This window comes from Haliaeetus leucocephalus, unplaced genomic scaffold (genome assembly GCF_000737465.1).
Source record: "Haliaeetus leucocephalus isolate CR32 unplaced genomic scaffold, Haliaeetus_leucocephalus-4.0 Scaffold0, whole genome shotgun sequence".
In the NCBI taxonomy this organism is placed as follows: Eukaryota; Metazoa; Chordata; class Aves; order Accipitriformes; family Accipitridae; genus Haliaeetus; species Haliaeetus leucocephalus.
Window position 1 is genome coordinate 7422974 of NW_010972436.1, and position 18727 is coordinate 7441700.

An 18727-nucleotide genomic window follows, 5' to 3' on the forward strand; every position below is an offset into this window, starting at 1 on the left:
CAGAACTTTAGCTGATAGTGTTAAATTGAGATTTATTATTAGGCTTCCACCAAATGCAATTGCAAATGGTCTTTACTAAATCTCAGTGAGTCTCCTCCAGGTGTTTAAGTTGTTTCAGAGTTTCACACTACTGCAGAGTAGCTGGCTTTAGTTAAATCAAAGCAGCTGAAGTTCAGCATGCTCACCTTCCCCTCCCTCAATATTCTCCTTACTGCAGTCTATTTCACATGCTTTCTGCAGTTCACAAGAGGGACTAACCAAAGATGCCCTGAACATCAGGTCTTGAACCGATACTATAGGTTACCCCTCACGGGTCAAGGTCACTTCAGTGTCTTACTCAGAATACCGACCTGCTCATATGCTTTTAGCAGTGCTTGTTTACAAAATCCTGCTCTCACTGTATCCAAAACAAATAGTCCATAATTTCATTTCGGTTTATTGGACAGTATTAGTAGTTTACACTTTTTCTATCACTGAAATGTTTTTAAGAACTCCCATAGGACCATTTTTCACTGCTACTTGGATCAACTGACTCTTCCCCCCATTCAGCATCACAGACTGCCATGCTGACACCGTTTATCAGAGACGCCAGCCCATCCTCTAACCACACACAGGAAGAGGCTGCAGTAAAAGAGCTCACCACTGCTCAGAAGCAAAGTCAGCACGTGTGTTTACACATGATGTTCTTGTTCCAGCCCTCAGAGCTGGGAATGAATTAAACTCCCTCCTAATTTGGGCTCCCTATACCCAGTACTTAAAGCAACTTCTTTGAATCCATATGGTAGAGCTCTCCCTGCACTTCTACGTTAGCTGATCCCAGGCTTCAGCTGACTGTACGTTTCATTTTGAGCTACAGCAGATATTCCTCCTAGACAAAAGAAACCATGTTACCACAAATTGCCCATCCTCAGATAAAGATCAGGAAATTACTTCAACCTAAGTGTTATTTCACTCTACAATATTTTTGACACAGGGGAAAAAAAAATGGAAAGAGTAAGAGGCCAGATGGGTGAGTGGTCTGAAGGGAAATGCTGTGTCATTATCCGCTTCAAACAACACACACCTGATTGATTACTAGAAGAACAAAAAGAATACATAGAAAATAGAGTACAAAACCAAGTATATAAAACTAAATCTAGTTTCCCCTCAATCTAGACCAAATCTACCTTTCACCTCTGTCCTTCAATATTAGCAACAAAAAAATTCCACTCCGCTTGTTAGACAGTAAATTCTTTAAGATGATAGAAAATTAGCTCTTTAATGAAGTGAGTTCACTTGTGCAACATTCACTAGCTCTGAAAATGCCAACTTGAAAATAGTCTATACCTGGCAACAGGATTTCCAACAATTTTACATTACAACCTGTACATACACATGGAGAAAGATCATTTATATGGGGCTTCCACAAAAAAAATTACAGCTATTTTAAGCCATCGGGAGATATGTGAAGACACAAGAAATTTGTACTAAAACATGTCAGAAAACATTGAGACTACAAAAGGAGTTAATATGTTTGCAGATGCCTTTTAATAAGACAACAACAGCTGCTGAAGAACTATGTTAAAGACAAGTGATTTGTGTCTAGTGCCATATTTAGTGTGTACGCTTACTTATTATGCAAAACTAACTTTGTTGCCATACAGCACAAACTTTGACAATTTCATTTACGCATAAATTGGGGTAGTTTCAGCATGCACTCTTTATACCATTACAGCACAAAACTCTCTCATAAATTATTCTGCTTCATTCTCCCAAAGTTTAAGACCAAAATTTATATTATTTAAAGCTAAAATGCTCTACCATCTGTAGTTTCTCAGAACCAAAGGTTTGGGTTTTTTTCAGGGATGAAAAAAAAAGCTAACAAGGTATTTAATCTAAATATTTGTGCAGAACTCAGATGTCATAAATTTAGTAAGGCATTATGTATGGGGATCTCCTTTTCCCTCCTTCTCACATCCCCCTGTGCACTGCATTCATAAAGATATTTCCCTTTAGAGATCCCTGCACCAGAAATAGGAAGTAAAAACAAATCAAAATATATAATGAAAATTAAAGGCTTATAGTTAATTTAAAGCACCACTCCTAAGCACAGTTGAGAGGCCACTGTCAGGCAGAAGTCTTGTGCTTTGGACACAAGCCTAGTTTCGCTAAGCAGATAGCTTACCTGCACCATTGTGGGGTATATCATGTCAGTACAACAGTGTGGAATGACTTACCAGAAGGAAGCAGAGGCAGAAGCAAAGTAGGGGAAAATACAAGAAGCAACAAAGAGTAAAGAGTATATGGGCATCTAGTTCCCCCCCCAGAAGTCAGCACGTTTGCTATATAAATAACTTGATACCAGGCAAAATGCAAAGTGTCAGACAATACCAGTGGGAGACACCATAACACGTTTCAGCAGTCTGAAGAAGACAAAGCAGCTAGACTGGGAAGGAATTCAGGACAGACAGATGCAGTGTTGCTGTCTTTGGACTACCTCCAATACATCTAGGTATACAGTACAGCCAGAAAGGTGACTTATAAAGGAGACGCCCCAATATAAAAATGACACCAAGGGATTTTAGCAGCATGTTAAAAAAGATCAAGGACACAGTCAAGAGGGTTAACAGCAATGAAGGGACAAGCTTCTGTGCTGGTCACACACAGACAGCAAGACAATTTAGAAGGTGATGGTAGAGCAAAGAAACAGTAAGTTGTGTGAGCACAAAAAAAAAAAGTTTTGAACTGCTCTGCTGGAAGAAGGCAAAATCCACAAGGATTATAAAAAGGGTGACTACGTGGCTGTCAAAGGAATGCCATTAATGAGACACAGCTATTCTGACAGGATCAGAAAGTGAACTCAGAAACAAAATTCAGGTGTGGAAATGGGAGCCAGCAGCAAAAAACTAATGGATCACTTCACAAAAAGGAAAGGACTAAAGATGAGTAAAGGATTACACTCAAGAATCAAGGAATCAGCAATGGAAAAAGGAGAGGACAGTATAGGACAGCAGCTCAGAGGAAAGGGAGAGGAGGACAGAGAATGTGACATCAGGTAATAGAGGGGAGGTTTGAGAAAAAAATAGTTGTTACCAACCTCTCATCACTCAGACATTTACTAATAATGGGCAAGGAATCAGAGCATAAGAGCAAAAGGATAGAAAAATCATCAGGAGTGAGATATGAATAGCAGACAACCTTTGAGAACGTTTAAATGCAGCACAAGAATATGGTGAAGCTGACAAGCATAGGATCACCTGAGCTTAAGGAGACTGAGGAGAATAGCAAAAACTAAGCTGCTGTCCACCACTACCTACCAGGCAGGCTGAATTGCTGCCAGGAGCACAAGCGCCTTCCCACGAAAGAAACTGCTAAAGATATTTAAACAGTGACCTCTAATGGACAAATCGTATAATACCGGTATTTCTACTGACAGAAACACGAACTCCAGGCACGATCAGATGATGACACAAAAGCTAGAATCTCTGAATAGATTCTCCAAATGATTACTACATCAATTAATCATCTCAGGGAGTCAATTAACTGTTACAGTAGTTACAAGTCATCAAAAAACTTACAGCATATCCCAAAAATAAGTGAAAATAAAACATGTCAAGTTAGCAGTGTAATAGCTGTGCCCATACTGATGACTGGTACATTGTACCTGTTGTCGATGCTGAAAGTAACCTTTAACATCCCAGCCTGCTTTCCAGTCACGTCTTCCCCTCTGTGCACTCCCGGGTAGGACTACCTTAGGGTTAACCTAAGCTTCTGAGAGCTCTTCAAGCACACTTCCTATTCATGATGTAGTACTGGGATTTTAATTGTCAAACTTCACCAGCATACCAAGTAAGGATATTAAGTGTCACTATACTAGAATGTGAAATTTTGCATATGCTTGAAGCAGCGGGAGAATACCTTGAGTTAGCCTAGCTATCTAAAGTCTACAAGTTTCAGTACCACTTAATGGCAAAATAGTTCACAAAAACTGCTCTGCAAGGAAAAAATAAGTCAGGTAAGGATAAGCCACAATATATATGCTCAAACAGTTTCCTTTAAAAATGGGAGGGTTTGTATTGCTAATTCTGCTCCAATTACTGCTCACTTACAAATCTAGTGGCATAACAGGACCAAAAGGTGAAGCCTAATCTACCCTGCCAACTTCAGTTCAAGCCTGCAAATGTACTTTTTTTTCCAGTCAAAGACAGCCATTTGGTGTTCTAGTGCAACCAATTTATAAAAAAACCTAAGCCCTCAAGACAATGTGATACACAAACCTCATTCCCAGATAGAAAAAAACAACAAAAAAACCCAACAAAAACCTCATACTCACTCATCTATTTTACACTGTCTCCCAGAACTCCAAACCATTCTGCTTGAAATGACATGGGGCAAGTCCCAGAGTAGGAAAGACAGCCAAGCTTGGCAACATGCCTTTCCTCTCCCTGACCTGGGCTCCCTGGACATCCAATATTCTGCAATTCCCAACTTGTACCCCAGAACCATTATGAAACCACAAACTGTAGCTGAAGAGGTTTGAACAAAGCAGGACAAAGTTTGATTTCAAGAACTTCTATGACGAACTCCTTAACACAAAACTTCAGAAGCCTCATGACAGTCCAAACTGTTGGAAACCAAGCACAGCGTAACATGCAACTGGCATGGCCACCCCAGCATCAACCATGGAACAGCAATGTAAGAGGAAACATGCTGGCTGGCTCTGCAAAACACGCAGATCTACACCAACACCTTAAGTTCACTTTCGTCCTACACAGCAGTGTCAGAAAGAACAAGTGCCCAGAATTGCTGCAGACTTCAAGAGAAGTTACATTCCACTTGAACTTGGGTGAAGCAGTCCTAAGTAGAAGTGCACAAAACAGTAGAATGGATACCCATAAAAATTATTACTGTTGCACAAAAGATGTGGAAACAATTTTTGTGATGGATCACGCTGATCAAGCATGGTTTCTACAGAAGTATGTCCTGTGGCTTCAACTCCCTCCATACCCCTCCAGCACAGCTACCCTAATTCCCTACCACTATTCATGTCCTATTAACAATCCCACTGAGCAGGAGGTGAATGTCACCTGTATGCCCCCCAGCTGCCATCAAATGACATGGAACAAAGACAACTTGGTCACATCTACCCAAATTAATCCACCACACTGAAGGGCAAGTCTCTATCATTCAGCCACTCATTTCCACAAATTTGACGAACATTTGTCAGGACTTCTATTCCATTTATTTTGAAGTTAGCCAATAGGTTCAAAAGACACCTGGGTCAGGATCAGACGACCTATGCAGGCTAATAACATAAGCATGACTGTCTTTAATTTTGCTTCTGAGCTGTATACTGGATAGAAGGCTTGAAATAAACTAAATGATGGATCAAAAAACTCCCAGTACAATACATGGAGACACTGGCCCGTATGTCTACATCGAGTTAAGAAAAAACACACTCACTTTCTCCCTCTGCTTTCAACTGGATTGTCAAAGGAGACCCCAAAGTGGAATCAACCCATGTTTGCCACTTAGGCAGCAACTGGTTCAACAAGACTGCAGAATTGCAGCTGTTCAGCTTCCCCCAGAGTTTTGCTTCTGATTTTGAAGCACAAAAAGTTCTCATCAAGCAGCAAAGGACAGACACAAGTGTTTCAGAAGTTACCTAGAGCAGAAGCAGCCAGTTCAAGAATCTTCCATTAGCACAGCACCAGACAGCTGGAAAAAATCCAGCCTCCAATTCTCCAGAAAAATCAATGTGGATTTGAGTACTTCTGATAATGAATGATTTAGACATGTAAATGCACAAGCACCAACAGTATGAATGTCATACTAAAAAATATTAACAAAAACCATGCCACAAAAATATTCTAAGCAATGTGATGGATTTAATGGTATTGTCCTCATACTTGCTAATGAAACTTTACTTACTTTTAATAGAGTTTGCTGGCAAAAATATGAACTATGGTTACATAAAATTATGCATATCCAGTTTTTACATGTATTTATTCTTCCAGATAGACATATTTACTCTAAACAGCAGAAAAAAAAGCAAGCAGAACACTCATTTAAATGGCAGAAAACTAGTAGAAGATGCTAATATGACCTTAGTGTAGCATGTCAAGTGTCACTGCCACCAGCTTCCTAGTCATTTTAAGAACAATCTGCTAAGACAATTAATTACATAGCTTAAAAGATTAGGTCAACAGTGTCAAATATGAGAATATGAACTTGAAATTTAGCCTTTTAAAAATGCGTGCTGTCTATTTAAATGTCTACATCAATTTGTGAAAGAATAGTAAGTTACAGACTTGATGAGCTACTTCTCAGGAGAAGCAGTGGTTTTACCTTCCCATAAAAGAAATCCAAACATAGCAATTAGAAAGGCTGACAGAATCCCTTGGCTGAGAACAAGAGAACAGATATACTTGCAGCCTGCTGATCTAAGGGCTACTTCAGAAGAAAGCAGTAATTAAAAGTTGAGATTTAATCTAACACAATTTTAGAGTAGTGGCAATCCTTAAACTGGTATTGTGAAAACTAAAACTGCTTTAAACAAAAGGTGTACTCTGCATTTTTCTTGAATAAAGTCAACGTGAACACATCCTTCTTGGACACCTCTTCTTACCCTATCTTTTTCCTTCCCTAGCCAGGTCTACAGCTAAGATGCATAGCTAGGACATAGGTTAGTTACTTAGCTTTTAACTCTGGTGCTCATGCAGAAGCATGTCACCCTCCCCAGGCTCAGTTCTCAGACAGTCAAGTTTACCACAATGCAAGTCTCCTTGCAGGAGTTTCAGCCTGTCTTCTCTTCCTCAGAGCAAGGTAGATACCTGCTACCTGCCCAGCCAGCTGTGTGTTCAGCTGAACTCACCCTTTAGGTACATTTAAGATTTATAAGGTATCACGTGGAAGAGATTATTAAGTCCTTGGAAGTTTGTTAGCTTTCAGAAATTGTAGGATTTTTACAATTCCCAGAGAAAGCATAGTCAAGTTTACCAAGAGTAATGCTTACAACTTGCTTCATCCTTGTGCCAGGTAAGCAGCCATTCAGACAGAAGATACCAGAGCAAATAATCAGCACCAGAGAGAAGTTCTGCCTGGCAGCACTAGGTACCCAACTTTGTATGCGTTGTCTGACCACAAGCATTAGATAGAGGTGTGCAGAATGAACCGCTATCTCAAGGCGCCCGCAACCCCCCAGAAGCTGCAGGGAAAGCTAAAGTGGCTGGATACAATTAACTGCCTAGCTTTTAAACAGCTCAAGTTCAGAGACAGAAATCTCCTTGCAGTGACCTAAGGGAACACAAAAGCCACCAGCTGGGTGGCCCTGTAGCCCAACTACATCAGTGGCTGGGAACAGATGCCAGATCGCAATATGCCGAAAGCAAGTTTACCATAATTTTTTCCAAAAACATTCTCTCAGCTTCCAGCTATTCAGAACTTCATGACTTTCTAAACCCGGGGTACAGCTGTGTGTTTAATAGTGATGCTTATGATTTTCCCTGCCTGAATTTTCCCATGAATTTACCCATCGGTTATCATTTACATGTTAGATGGCTGGAAATTGCTGGTCGTATTTATAAATAAACTGAGATTTCTTTGAAAACTACAATAGGGACAAAAACAAATAGCAAGATGCCAGTCTAGAGGACACTATGCAATCAGAAGCAGGGCCTAGAATAACTAATTCATACTTCTCACAGCCACTCATATAGTGCCCATAATTTTAACTATTTATACTACTACAAACCCTTTAAGCTACACATTAATACCCAATAAACTGCATCCAGAGTAGAAGTGTTTATGTGCTAGAATCTAAGAATATTTTAATTTTTTCCCTCATGCTTAATCCTCTGCAAATGCTCAGAGCCTTAAGTGAGATTTTCGCATTAATACATATGTTTTAAATAACACATACCATCTTACAGCTTGTGCAGCAAGTAGTTTAGAGTTCAGTAGGCTGGGTTTTATTGGTTTGTTTGCTAGGGGTTTTTCTGTTTGTGTTTGGTTTTGGTTTTTTTTAAACCCATCTCAATTTGTAGAGTTTTCCTTGGGTACAGCCTGGTACATGCCAAAGCACCTACCCAGTCATCTCATCAACACGTGCTCCCTTTGCAGGTTCCATTCCCCTCCCCATTTCATGCACTCTTAAAAAATTCAGTTCCAAAAAGGGAAGGACTGGTTGAAATAGAAATCCACTGTCACATGCAGAGAACAGACAAGGACAAGCAGAACACCAACAATACCAACACTTTTCTTCTCTTTAGAAGATGCACAGTAACAGGGACCAGATAAAGCTCACTGCTTGTCTTTCAACAACCAAGCAGCAGGAACGTTTGCACAAGACACTGATGAGTAAGCCTGAAGCATTCTCCTACAAAAAAAATATTTCTTTTGCCTTGCAAAAGTCAGTCTAATATCTGCCTCCACTAAGTTGAGTCTCATATTTATGTTGCTCTCATGACATGTTATTCACCAACACCTCACTTAAGGGCTTCTTTAATTTGGGAAGTAGGATCCACAACGTAGTAACTGAAGGTGGTGTGGGCAGTACAAGCAAAGGACAACTTACACTCAAAGGATTTTTTTTTTTTTTTTTTGCAGAAGTAGACTGCTTGACTTTCATGCCTGAAGCTCACATTCAGTTGGCCTTACTCACATACGTTTGGTTATACATACAATGCAGTTGAGTTGTAATTTATTTTTACTTGCTTCAGTCAAATTAATTATCTATCTACCAAAATGCAAACTGTAGCATTTCAGATACAGTTAAAAAAACAAAATCCGGAAGTCCTCACTGAAACAAAAGGACTTCAGAGCCATGGTAGGGAATGGATTTTTGGCTGAACTGGTAACAAGACTGATAATTACAGATCTTCCAGTACATGGCAGATCTGTATTGAAATTGGAAAGGCATGTTGAACAATGGCTGCTAAGTCACATTCTCATTCTCTTTATTTTTTAAAAGTGCTTCACCAAGAAGCACTCTTAACAGTGGCATTGTGCTCTATTAAAAAAAAAAACCAAAAAAACCCAGAAAAAAATCAAACTATCAATGTCAGCTTTTCAATATTGCTCAACTGCCTGTAATAAAGTCCAAAATGAGGAGTATACTTACTTGTAAGCTTGTTGTGACTCAGAACCAGCTGCGTGATATGAGACAATGTAACTGCAAATGAAGAGAGAAAGAAGTTAGTTTATGGACATGGCAAGTGAGAGCTTGTAGCTGTTTCAGCTAAAACAGGCAAGCTTTTCTCTCTGCTCCAGTAACTCCAGATTCATGTGCACTGTCACAATAAGCAAGACAAGCTCAAGACTTAAGGACACACCCAGCCACTCCTCTGCCCTTTTACTTCACGTTTCTGTTACTGCATCAAACACAACTTGAGCAGTGAGTACTAGGGCGTCCCAGTACAGATGTGGTTCTGGGCACCCAGACACCTGTCTCATTTCCACCCTTTGAATCCTTCCCAAGGAAAAAAAGATAGGTACTCCAACATTTACCCCAACAGAACACATGCCACAAGCAATTACATTTCCGCATGTTCCCAATTAATTATCAAGTCGGTGCTAGATTTAAGTCCCAAGTACCGATAGCTGCATTTACAGCCTCGCATCCATGAAGCACAGTAGCTCACTAGCATCATTGTTGCGTGGCGAATGGCCAGATGACAACACACAATATTTACTGAAATTAATTGAATGATCTGATTGATCAAAGCCCCTCAGACTCCACTTTAATGAACAAACGAGCGTGGGGCACAGGCAGCTGCAGAGACTGGCACTCCCCCTACACTTTACATTTCTTCTTACCTACTTCCACCCTTCACACCACTACTGCTTTCCCTAAAAGCTCCACAGCAGACAATTGACAACAGTATCTGATTAGAAAAATATGCTAAATAGTCAGAGGAGAAACTCGCACCTTGAAGGAGTTCTCAAACATCTTGTCCCCCCCCATAAAAAGTTTATTGTATTTTATCGGAACTAGAAAAACGGGAAGATTTTCCTCCCCTACACATTTTCCTTACTTCCAGTGCACCCCCTTCAAAACAGCTCTAGAAATTACCTTGCTGCCCCTCCTAGGCAGCTGGGAATTTTTCCAGCCTGAGGGACAGCTGCAGTGCTACATCTCTTATCCCTCAGAGCTTTCCTCAAGCAACAAACATCACTAACATTAGCCCAGAGACAGCCCACAGGGGCCTTGCTGCCATAGGGAATGAAGATATCCTGGTGAGCATATGTGAAAACTGGCCATGCTAATCAATGCTTACTAAATTGCAAGTTGGAGGAAACAGCTTGGAGAGCTTTTACTTACTGATATAGCAACCTGTTTCAGCTAACCCTTGAAAGCTCATGACTTACCACAGGCAAATATAACCTGTTAGCAGAATCAAAGCAGTCACTCAAAGGTAGAAGCAGATCAGAAAGTGCAGTGTAAAAAAAAAAAAGGCATCACCACAGTTCCTTGTGCAATTGCAGGTTGTGGTAGAAGGAAAGGCAGGGAGGAGAAAGGAAGAAACAGTGTACCCACCCTAAATTTGTCCTAAAATATGAGCAGTCTAAGTACTGCCTGCACCACCTTACAAAGCAGAACAGAAGGACAGAGAAAGAAGCCCACAGAAAGTCTGTAAGAGTGTTGTAGAAAATACAGCACTGAAGGGTAGACAAGAGCAGCAGCTTCCATAAAGAGCTCTAAGCTTAAAAACATAAAAGGCATATCAGCATCTGAACCATAAGCAACCATTTAACACTACTGACTCCTTACATATATAGCTAAATGTAGGAATGCAATTTACACAAAAAAATAAGAGAAGATACTGGAGATAGTTACAAGCTTGTGAACAAGTGCCTAAGTACTCCTCACGTGTTTATTTCTCCTGGTTTAGATATTTTAATAGCTGTGACATTCAGCAAAAGTCAATGTTTCACAGGCCCTTGATTATCCAAGCCTGACTAGTAAGAACACAACCACCAGAAGGGCAACCCTACCAGTTGGCATCCCGAGATGAGAAGTGCTCTAGTCTCCAGCTCCACAGCAACTTAATCTAGATCAGAGCCACATCCAATGCCAGGAAAAGCCATATTTTCCTGCATTTAACTTAAGAAACAAGTCATTCTAGAGCTCTGAGGCTTTGCCTAGACTCACACCAGCATCAACAAGAAGTTAGCCTTGCTCCACTGTATTTAAAGAGAAGCAATGATTTTCCTACCAGGCAGTGGAGTTACCTACTCTGCCCTAGCCAGTTTCCTGCCACCCCACAAGAAGAGTAATGGCTATCTTCTGCATTACAATTCAAACGGCTTGTGTGCCTATCCACATAATGTCCTCCTGTCCAAAAGGGCCCTTTTCCCCCTCATAAGCTGATATAGGAAAGATCCAATTAGTCAAGTACTATCTTCCCCAAGACTCAAATGTTCAAATAAGTCCTAGGTTAGCAAAAAGACAGGAAAAAGCGCACAACACGTACCAAAGACTTCCATCAGCTTTGTACTCTCAGTCCCTCTCATAGTGGTAATGGTGAAGACTAGCTACGCCACCATGCCTTTACAACTCACTGTGCCTGCATGTCAGGTAGCTCCGCATGTTAAGGACACTGGAGAGTGCCTTTAAGGCTGAAGTGTGGAGCATTACAAAGAGCAGGGCTCTGGCTGCAGGCACCAGAATCAGGAAATGGCATTCCAGCTTTGTTCTTGAAGATTTGGGGTACAGGAACATTTCAGAACTTTTCCTTTGTCCTTCCCACGACAGTAGCATTGGAAAGTAAAGATTTTGTTTAATCTGCTTTTTCAAAAAAAAAAAATAAAATCCATTATTGTTTTTTGATACTGTACCAAGTTGCTTCTACCTCACTTTACGATTTGTTTTTAAAGCAGAGAAGTTGAACTAAAGTAACAGAACAAGACCAACTAACACCACCTAACCTCCATACTAAAAAGTCAGCATCTCACCACAAGCACGACAGACAACTGGACTCCTAACATGTGGGACCCCTGCATTGCTGCTGCCAGGTGAAGGTCTGCAAAACCAACGCTGCACTGCAGGTGCAGGGACTGGACAGTCAAATCAGGCAGCCAGGCACAGAGTGAGTTCTAAGAGAACATTTGTGCTATTTCTTTTTTCCTTTGAAGTTGATGCTTCCTTTGATATATTAAAGCAGAACGAAGACTGAAGCTGTCACCACACTTCTGTGGCCTTCCCCAGTTCGTTCCAGCTTTGCACAGAGCTTTGCCAGCTTCAGGACACAATCCAAAATTCAGATAATCTGTTCTTTACTTTGTTGGAGTCCATAATGAACTTCATTGCATTAGAACCAGCAATCCACATTACATGCCTTCTAATAAGCAGCTAGACCGATTTGAGAAACTACATGATGAAAGGTTCAAATTTAGTTCATACTCCACCAATATGATAGGCCTTTCTCAACTCTTTTCTGTCTACAAATCACCTCTTCTATGAAGAGGATATGACTTCTATTATTTGTTAACACTAGGGCTAGATATGTCCAAGGTTATCAAAATAAACTCTTCAAGCAGTGGTAAGAAAGTAGTCCTGATCCCCACCCCCCTATGCCCCACTAAGTGAAACACCCATTTAAAGCATACAAATCAGAATGATGACTGAAATAGACTAAAAGAAGTGCTTAAGATTTTCTGCTTCTGTGCTCAAGTTGTAATTCAACGTTTAAAAGAAAAAACATACCAAATAAAATTTATAACTCCTGCAAGAAGCCAGCTTATGAGGAGACACCACTTGCACATAACTTACACCACAGCAGTATAAAGTCACTGAACTGCACTAAGCGCTAGACAGTAGAACACATGCAAGTATCTGCTCTAGATCACTTACAAACTGAACTAAGAAACAAAAGAGTAAGAAAAGGAAGTGTTTTACTAACAGAGAACTGAGAGACCCTGATCTAATCCATGTGTATGCATATGGTGAACCTTTCCTGCCATGACCTCATCATTTGTATACATAGGAAGTGAGGATGGTTACGCAAGGGCAATTAAGCTTTGGGGCTGCAGACTCGGGTCTTCTGAACAGCAAACTCCTGCTGAATTTAAATATCATAAAAAGTTCTGTGCATATTTAGTTTTTAAAGGTAGGCCTGCTAACTAAACCATCAAGCCATGTGTACTGCTGGCCTTTAACAACACAAGCTTACAAGCATTATTCTCACTACTCCCTCTCCATATTTGTCACATCGCTGTCTTCTTCAACACAGCCTATTTTCAGCAGGGTTTCTTCTCACGTCTGTACAGAATAGAACAAAGTCCCAACGTCAAGAATTTCAAGGCCAAAATCCCTAGACCAAAGACATTTCAATATGGACTTTACTGTCCAAATTCGACTGAAGCCTAGACACCTTGTCTGAAACTCCACTATGTCAGTCCATTCTGATGTGTGACAAAGAATCCCATTGCACCTTTGATGTGCAAAGCAGGCTGTCATCCCCCAAAGGAATGAAAGAGGCAAGATTCCAATATTATTTTGAAAAGAGCAAAGGTTTAGGCATCTGTGCTCTGAACTACTTCCAGCAGCATTTTAGCCATACCTAGACAAAAAGATTTTCAATCTTGAAAGGTCCAAAGCTACTACCAGTTCAGAAACAGATCTGCAAGCATTTTAAGAAAGGGAGCCTAGACATAAATTGGCATTTGGTCACTCCTTACAAGTAGGCGAATTTGCTCACTTACATTAAACTGACCTGTACTAAACAACCAGCCCCAGCCCCTGGAAATACCAAGTTTTCCAGTACGCTGCCACTCACCTACTCTTGTGAGGAGGACTGTACTGTGGAAACAGCTGACTGTGGTTTTCCTCATCCTATATATAAGTCAATTCTGCATGACAACTGAACTATCAGCTCTTCTGATAAAGACATCTGTCTTAAGCAACTTATTAACATCCCCAAGTAATATCTACAAAGCTGAAGGAGGCCTGGTGGGGCCATTTTGCTTTGGACATACACTGCTCAGGTAAGCGTAACTAGCAGGACTCACTGAGGATCACTCAACAGGTCAGACCATTCACCCCAAGTGCCAGTCCCCTGAGATTCAAAGGGCACCACGATTCCCACAGGGAAATTACTATAACCTCTCTAGGATGCCACGGAGGAGCTCCTAGACACTAAGAAGGACTGCCCTTGAGGACTGCAGACCTCAGTTGCCTTACTGTTAACATTACGGTAATTAGCATACAGGCGGTAAGTTATTTTGATTTCAAGAATGCACCAAATATCCACACAGAAGTTTGAGGGTCAGGATACTACCGTTTTGCCAGAGCAATTTACTTGCATAGTAATTACAAATTCTCATTATGGTCCCAGTCCCATCATTGCTTCAAAACGGAGTGGGTCAAGGGAGGAATGTTTAAGCTCTTCCCTTTTGGCCCTAGTATCAAGCCGTTTCACATACTGCTACCATGCACTGCAAGTTAGCTTTACATAAAATATTTAGGTGACAAGACTTTTTTTTTTTAAGGGGAAAAAAAAACAAACCAGGAAGACTCCAGAGACCTTGCTGAACCAAGATAAGACGTTTTCTGTTCCATCGGAGGAAGTTAACGCAGGACAAGCATTACACTATCGTACAAAACAACTTACAAGTAGCCTGCCCCTCCATCTTCTGTGCCTTGGTTATTTTAGGAACAGACAATTATATCAACACTAACTTTCTGATAAATAATTCTAGGCATGTTAATTCCTACCACACAAGCATGTACTTTATGTAAAATATGAATAGCTTACAGATGGAAAGATAACAAGAGCAAATTAACACTTACAGAGTAAATAGGATTTCATCCAATATTCCTTCCCTGACAACAAGACTACAGAGCAGCAGATGTCTCAAGTTATTTGGGCAAAATAATTCCTTAATTCATAGCTTCCCCATTTCAATCACTTAAAGATACATAAATGAGATATTAGAGACTGGTCCTTACTCCAAGAACAACTTCATAATTGTTGATGGCTGTATAAAGTCATCATAAATCATTTGTTTTATTGCATCCCTGAACAATAAGAAAAGCCTTTGAAGTTTAACTGTTTTACACGGTCTTCACATTACTATGATGAGCTAAAGCACAAAAAACCTAGATCAAGGGATGTTTTTAGCCTCAAATGAAATTTCTTTCCTACAGAACATGTTTGAAAAGAGTTTTCTCATATTACATTTCTGAAAGCCTTGAAAATTCAGATGCTCTGAAGGCCTGTAGCACAATTCTAGTTTGTACTTTAAGTCACTGGGAGAAAACACGGAAGTGCTGGGATCTGAGGAACATTCCAAAAATAGAATTCAGCTTCTAATGACATTAATGAACTCCTGAGCAAGCAGTGGTTCAGCGACTACTGAACTTTTGTGAATCTGAACACCACATTATAAACAAGGTGATAACTCCACTCTCCCTCTACTAAACACAAAAGCGGGAAGAGATATAGAGGTTGTCAAGCTTCTAGGTCTAAGCTAGTTTAAGACAGTTTCAGATACTGAGTGTCAGTCTCTACCCAGAGAGGAAGAGTATTTCATCTTGATTTGGAAAGACATTGGTATTTGACAGAGGCAAGTTTGGTCTGTTTTGTCTCTCCCACAACTGCTACAGACAGTGGAAGTCAAGGCAAAAGAAAATATGAGTGGCTGCCCTGTATCATAGCAAGTCATTCACTAGACTGGGAAGAAAAGCCAGGAAAGAATCCTGTCCAAGCCAGGGCACATATTCCTCTTTCCCTTTTCTCCTCTCTGCCCCCATATAACACCAGTTTTCTATGAACACTTTTTTTTTTTTTTTTTTTTTGTTAAACACACATGACAAGAATAGGTCTGCTCCTACAGCAAAGGGATTGGCAAACCGAGCAGATGCTACACAGTGCACTGCTTCCAAATCCTTGTGTCTGCATTAATTCTATGTGAATTAAGTTAAGAAAGCTTAAGTATCAGTCAGTCCACTAGCCACTCTGCAGGAAGTACTAAAAAATGCAATGGGACAAGGCTTGGTCCTTTTCCTGAAGAATAACCAAGACTATAGGGAGCAGCTTACTTTAAGAGTTACTGGCTGCTCTGGGAGGGGCATTTGCAACCATTAAATAATTATGCGAGACAAAATCCCTATCATGGGCTATTGAACACAGTAACTCAGGAGTATCCTCCAACCTAGTAAGTCCCTAAGCCTCAAATAACCAAAACCAGGGAAAACACCACCACCATGTTCCCTCCAATCATAACCTAAACTTACCCTTATCTCTGAACATCTACTAGTGGCCCTCATTAAAGACAAGATGCTGTGAAAGAACAGTCACTGGGCATGAATCATGATGATTGTTTTTAACAAAGATCTTTATTTCACGGAAAAAACACAGTTTCTGAAAAGGCAAGCTTTAACACTACATTGCACTGGAAAGATATCCAACACACCTACAAGGGAAGGCACCAGGCCAGACTCATCTAGCTTCTCTGCCAGTTCTGAGAGCCAGAGAAACCCAAAACACCCAATCTATACTAGAAGATCATCCATTAGGAGTCAGATGACAGGGTTAGAAAACAAGCAAGTTTAACATTTTCTCAAATCATTACCTAAAATTCAGAGGTAATACCTATCCATTACTTTTTTAACAGGCATATTTGGAGGAAGTTATTGGTTCTGCAGATGGAAAGTAGCAAATACCTTGATGACAAAAAAAAAAAAGGCAAAAAAAAGCCCACCAAAACACCCAACTTAAGCCTTCTCTGCCAGAGTGCAGACTAACTGAAAAAGCAAGAAGGTCTCAATTAACTGGACAGAAACCAGTCATCATTCCTCCCTCTGCTAACTTCCATCTCAAACTGAAGGCCCCAAATCCCCATGCTAAATCAATTCACACGATGTGCACCAAAAGTATCTGCATACAGACTTCTCTGAAGCAGTGTAACTAGGGTACCACAAGTCTACGCTTCATGTAGGGAGCTCCCTGCCAAACAAGCTCCAGATGCTTAATTAGCAACTCAGTACCAGGGACCACCTGTGAACCACAGTCCCACATTTTGGTCCCTGACCCTGCCTGCACAACAAAGCCAAAACAGTCTTTGTACAAGAAAAGCTTTTTTTACTTCAGCATTACTGATGTGCTTCAAAATTACCTTTTTTCCCCCCACCTGAAAGAAAGATCAAAGGTGGCTAATTAATTACATGTCTTAGTATTGATAACAGGCAGCAAGTCTATTTAACAAAAGCAACAGTACTCTGTTGCTGTCCCATACTCTTAACGCATTAGTTTATCTGAAAGGGCTAAGTATAGTTCTGAAAATGGGTCTGTGGTTAATGTGAGCTAAACACTACTTTGTCTCAAACAACTCTTCATCCAATAGAAATACAGTGAAGCTTTCTATTTAACAGGAGTTCATATACCTGGGCTTTACAATGTAATCTTCCAGAAATCCCATGCACAACTCATAAGCAGGAAAAGAATCAGTAAAGGATGAAGACTTAAGCACAGAATTTTGCAGAACTAGGTTCTGTACTTAAGTCTTCATCCTTTACTGATACGACTGAAGAAACTTCGGTCTGCTCCTGACTCTGCAGACAATGGTGAGTTTGTAGCTAGCCATACATTTCCCTGAACTTATTTCCATCATGTAAGAGTTATGTACACTTGCTCCCGGTTGCTATCAAGTTTAACAAACATAGTAAAGAGCTAAACCAGGACATGGTTAGCATTTCAAGTATGTTGGTTTAGATTTTGCTTTTTCCTCATTACATCATGCATTCAGAAAAATTTCAGCCTGTGGCATGCCACAGCCAGTTACAACTTTAACTTGCTGCCTATCAGCTGTACTATAACATCATACACACTCGCAAGGCAAAGTTACCTCCCTTGCTCTTCATCTATGTGCTCTCCAGAACTGTGACAGTATGCCGTTACCGGTATGCTGCATTTGCTGTAAGCTAGTTACAGCAAATGCAGCATACCAGTAACGACGTACTTGTCACAGTTCTGGAGAACACATGCAGTCACGCAATATCCAAAGTACGGTATTACTGTATTTGTAATACAGCATTACCTTACTCTCCTTCAGAGACCCGCCGTGCCTAGCTCCAGGCTAACGTCACCCCATCCCTTTCAAAGTCCAGCGGAGATGCTGCTGGGCTGGCGGCGTTTCTGCTTCCGTAGCAGGGAGAGGCGAGACGGACAGGAGGCGAAGTCTCCCCGCCACCCGCGGGCCAGAATGACAGCGGCGAGACGGGAACGGCAGAGGCGGGAGGCAGCCCCGGCTCCCCACGCCGGCCTCTCGGTGCAGCGGAGCGGGGCCTCTCCCGAAGGCGCTGCCGGCTGGCCGTGCCGCTGCCGGCAGCTGGGAGCGGAGCGCTTCCCCCCGCCCACGAACCTCTCCCCAGGGCCCCGATGCCCAAAGCCCCGGGACGCCCCCGACACAGGAGAGGCTCGGGTAGCCCCGCGCCGCCGAGGGGCCGGGGCGGCAGCCGGGCCGGGCCGGGCCGCCCCCCCGCGCCCAGGGCCGGCAGCGGCCCCGGCTCCTCCCGGGACAAATAAGGAAGTTTCCGCGCTTTCCCCGCCCGCCGCCGCCGCCGGTACCTACAGAGGCCGGGCACGTCCAGCATGTTGGAGATGCCGCGGTCGCACATGTCCACTTCGGGCTGGTTCTTCTCCCGGCTCTCCTCCACGATCTTCTTCAGCGACTTGGACATGGCCTGGGCGGGGCAGAAACGGACACCGTGAGGCGGGCAGCGGGGACCCGGCCGGGGGCGGCCCCC

At 41.7% G+C, this 18727-nt stretch overlaps 1 protein-coding gene across 2 annotated transcripts in view; it reads right to left on the reverse strand.

The window, feature by feature from the left end:
- Positions 1–18727, reverse strand: part of RSU1 (Ras suppressor protein 1) — a 116434-nt gene that overhangs the window by 92937 nt on the left and 4770 nt on the right. Inside the window, exons 2-3 of one of the 2 annotated variants that reach the window (XM_010576448.1) lie at positions 18553–18664; positions 9101–9151 (exon numbers count right to left, since the gene is read on the reverse strand). In XM_010576448.1, coding sequence (XP_010574750.1) covers positions 9101–9151; positions 18553–18664 — 163 coding nt within the window. Of the gene's footprint in view, positions 1–9100; positions 9152–18552; positions 18721–18727 lie in introns of those variants that run through there. The other variant, XM_010576533.1, reaches the window with a different exon arrangement.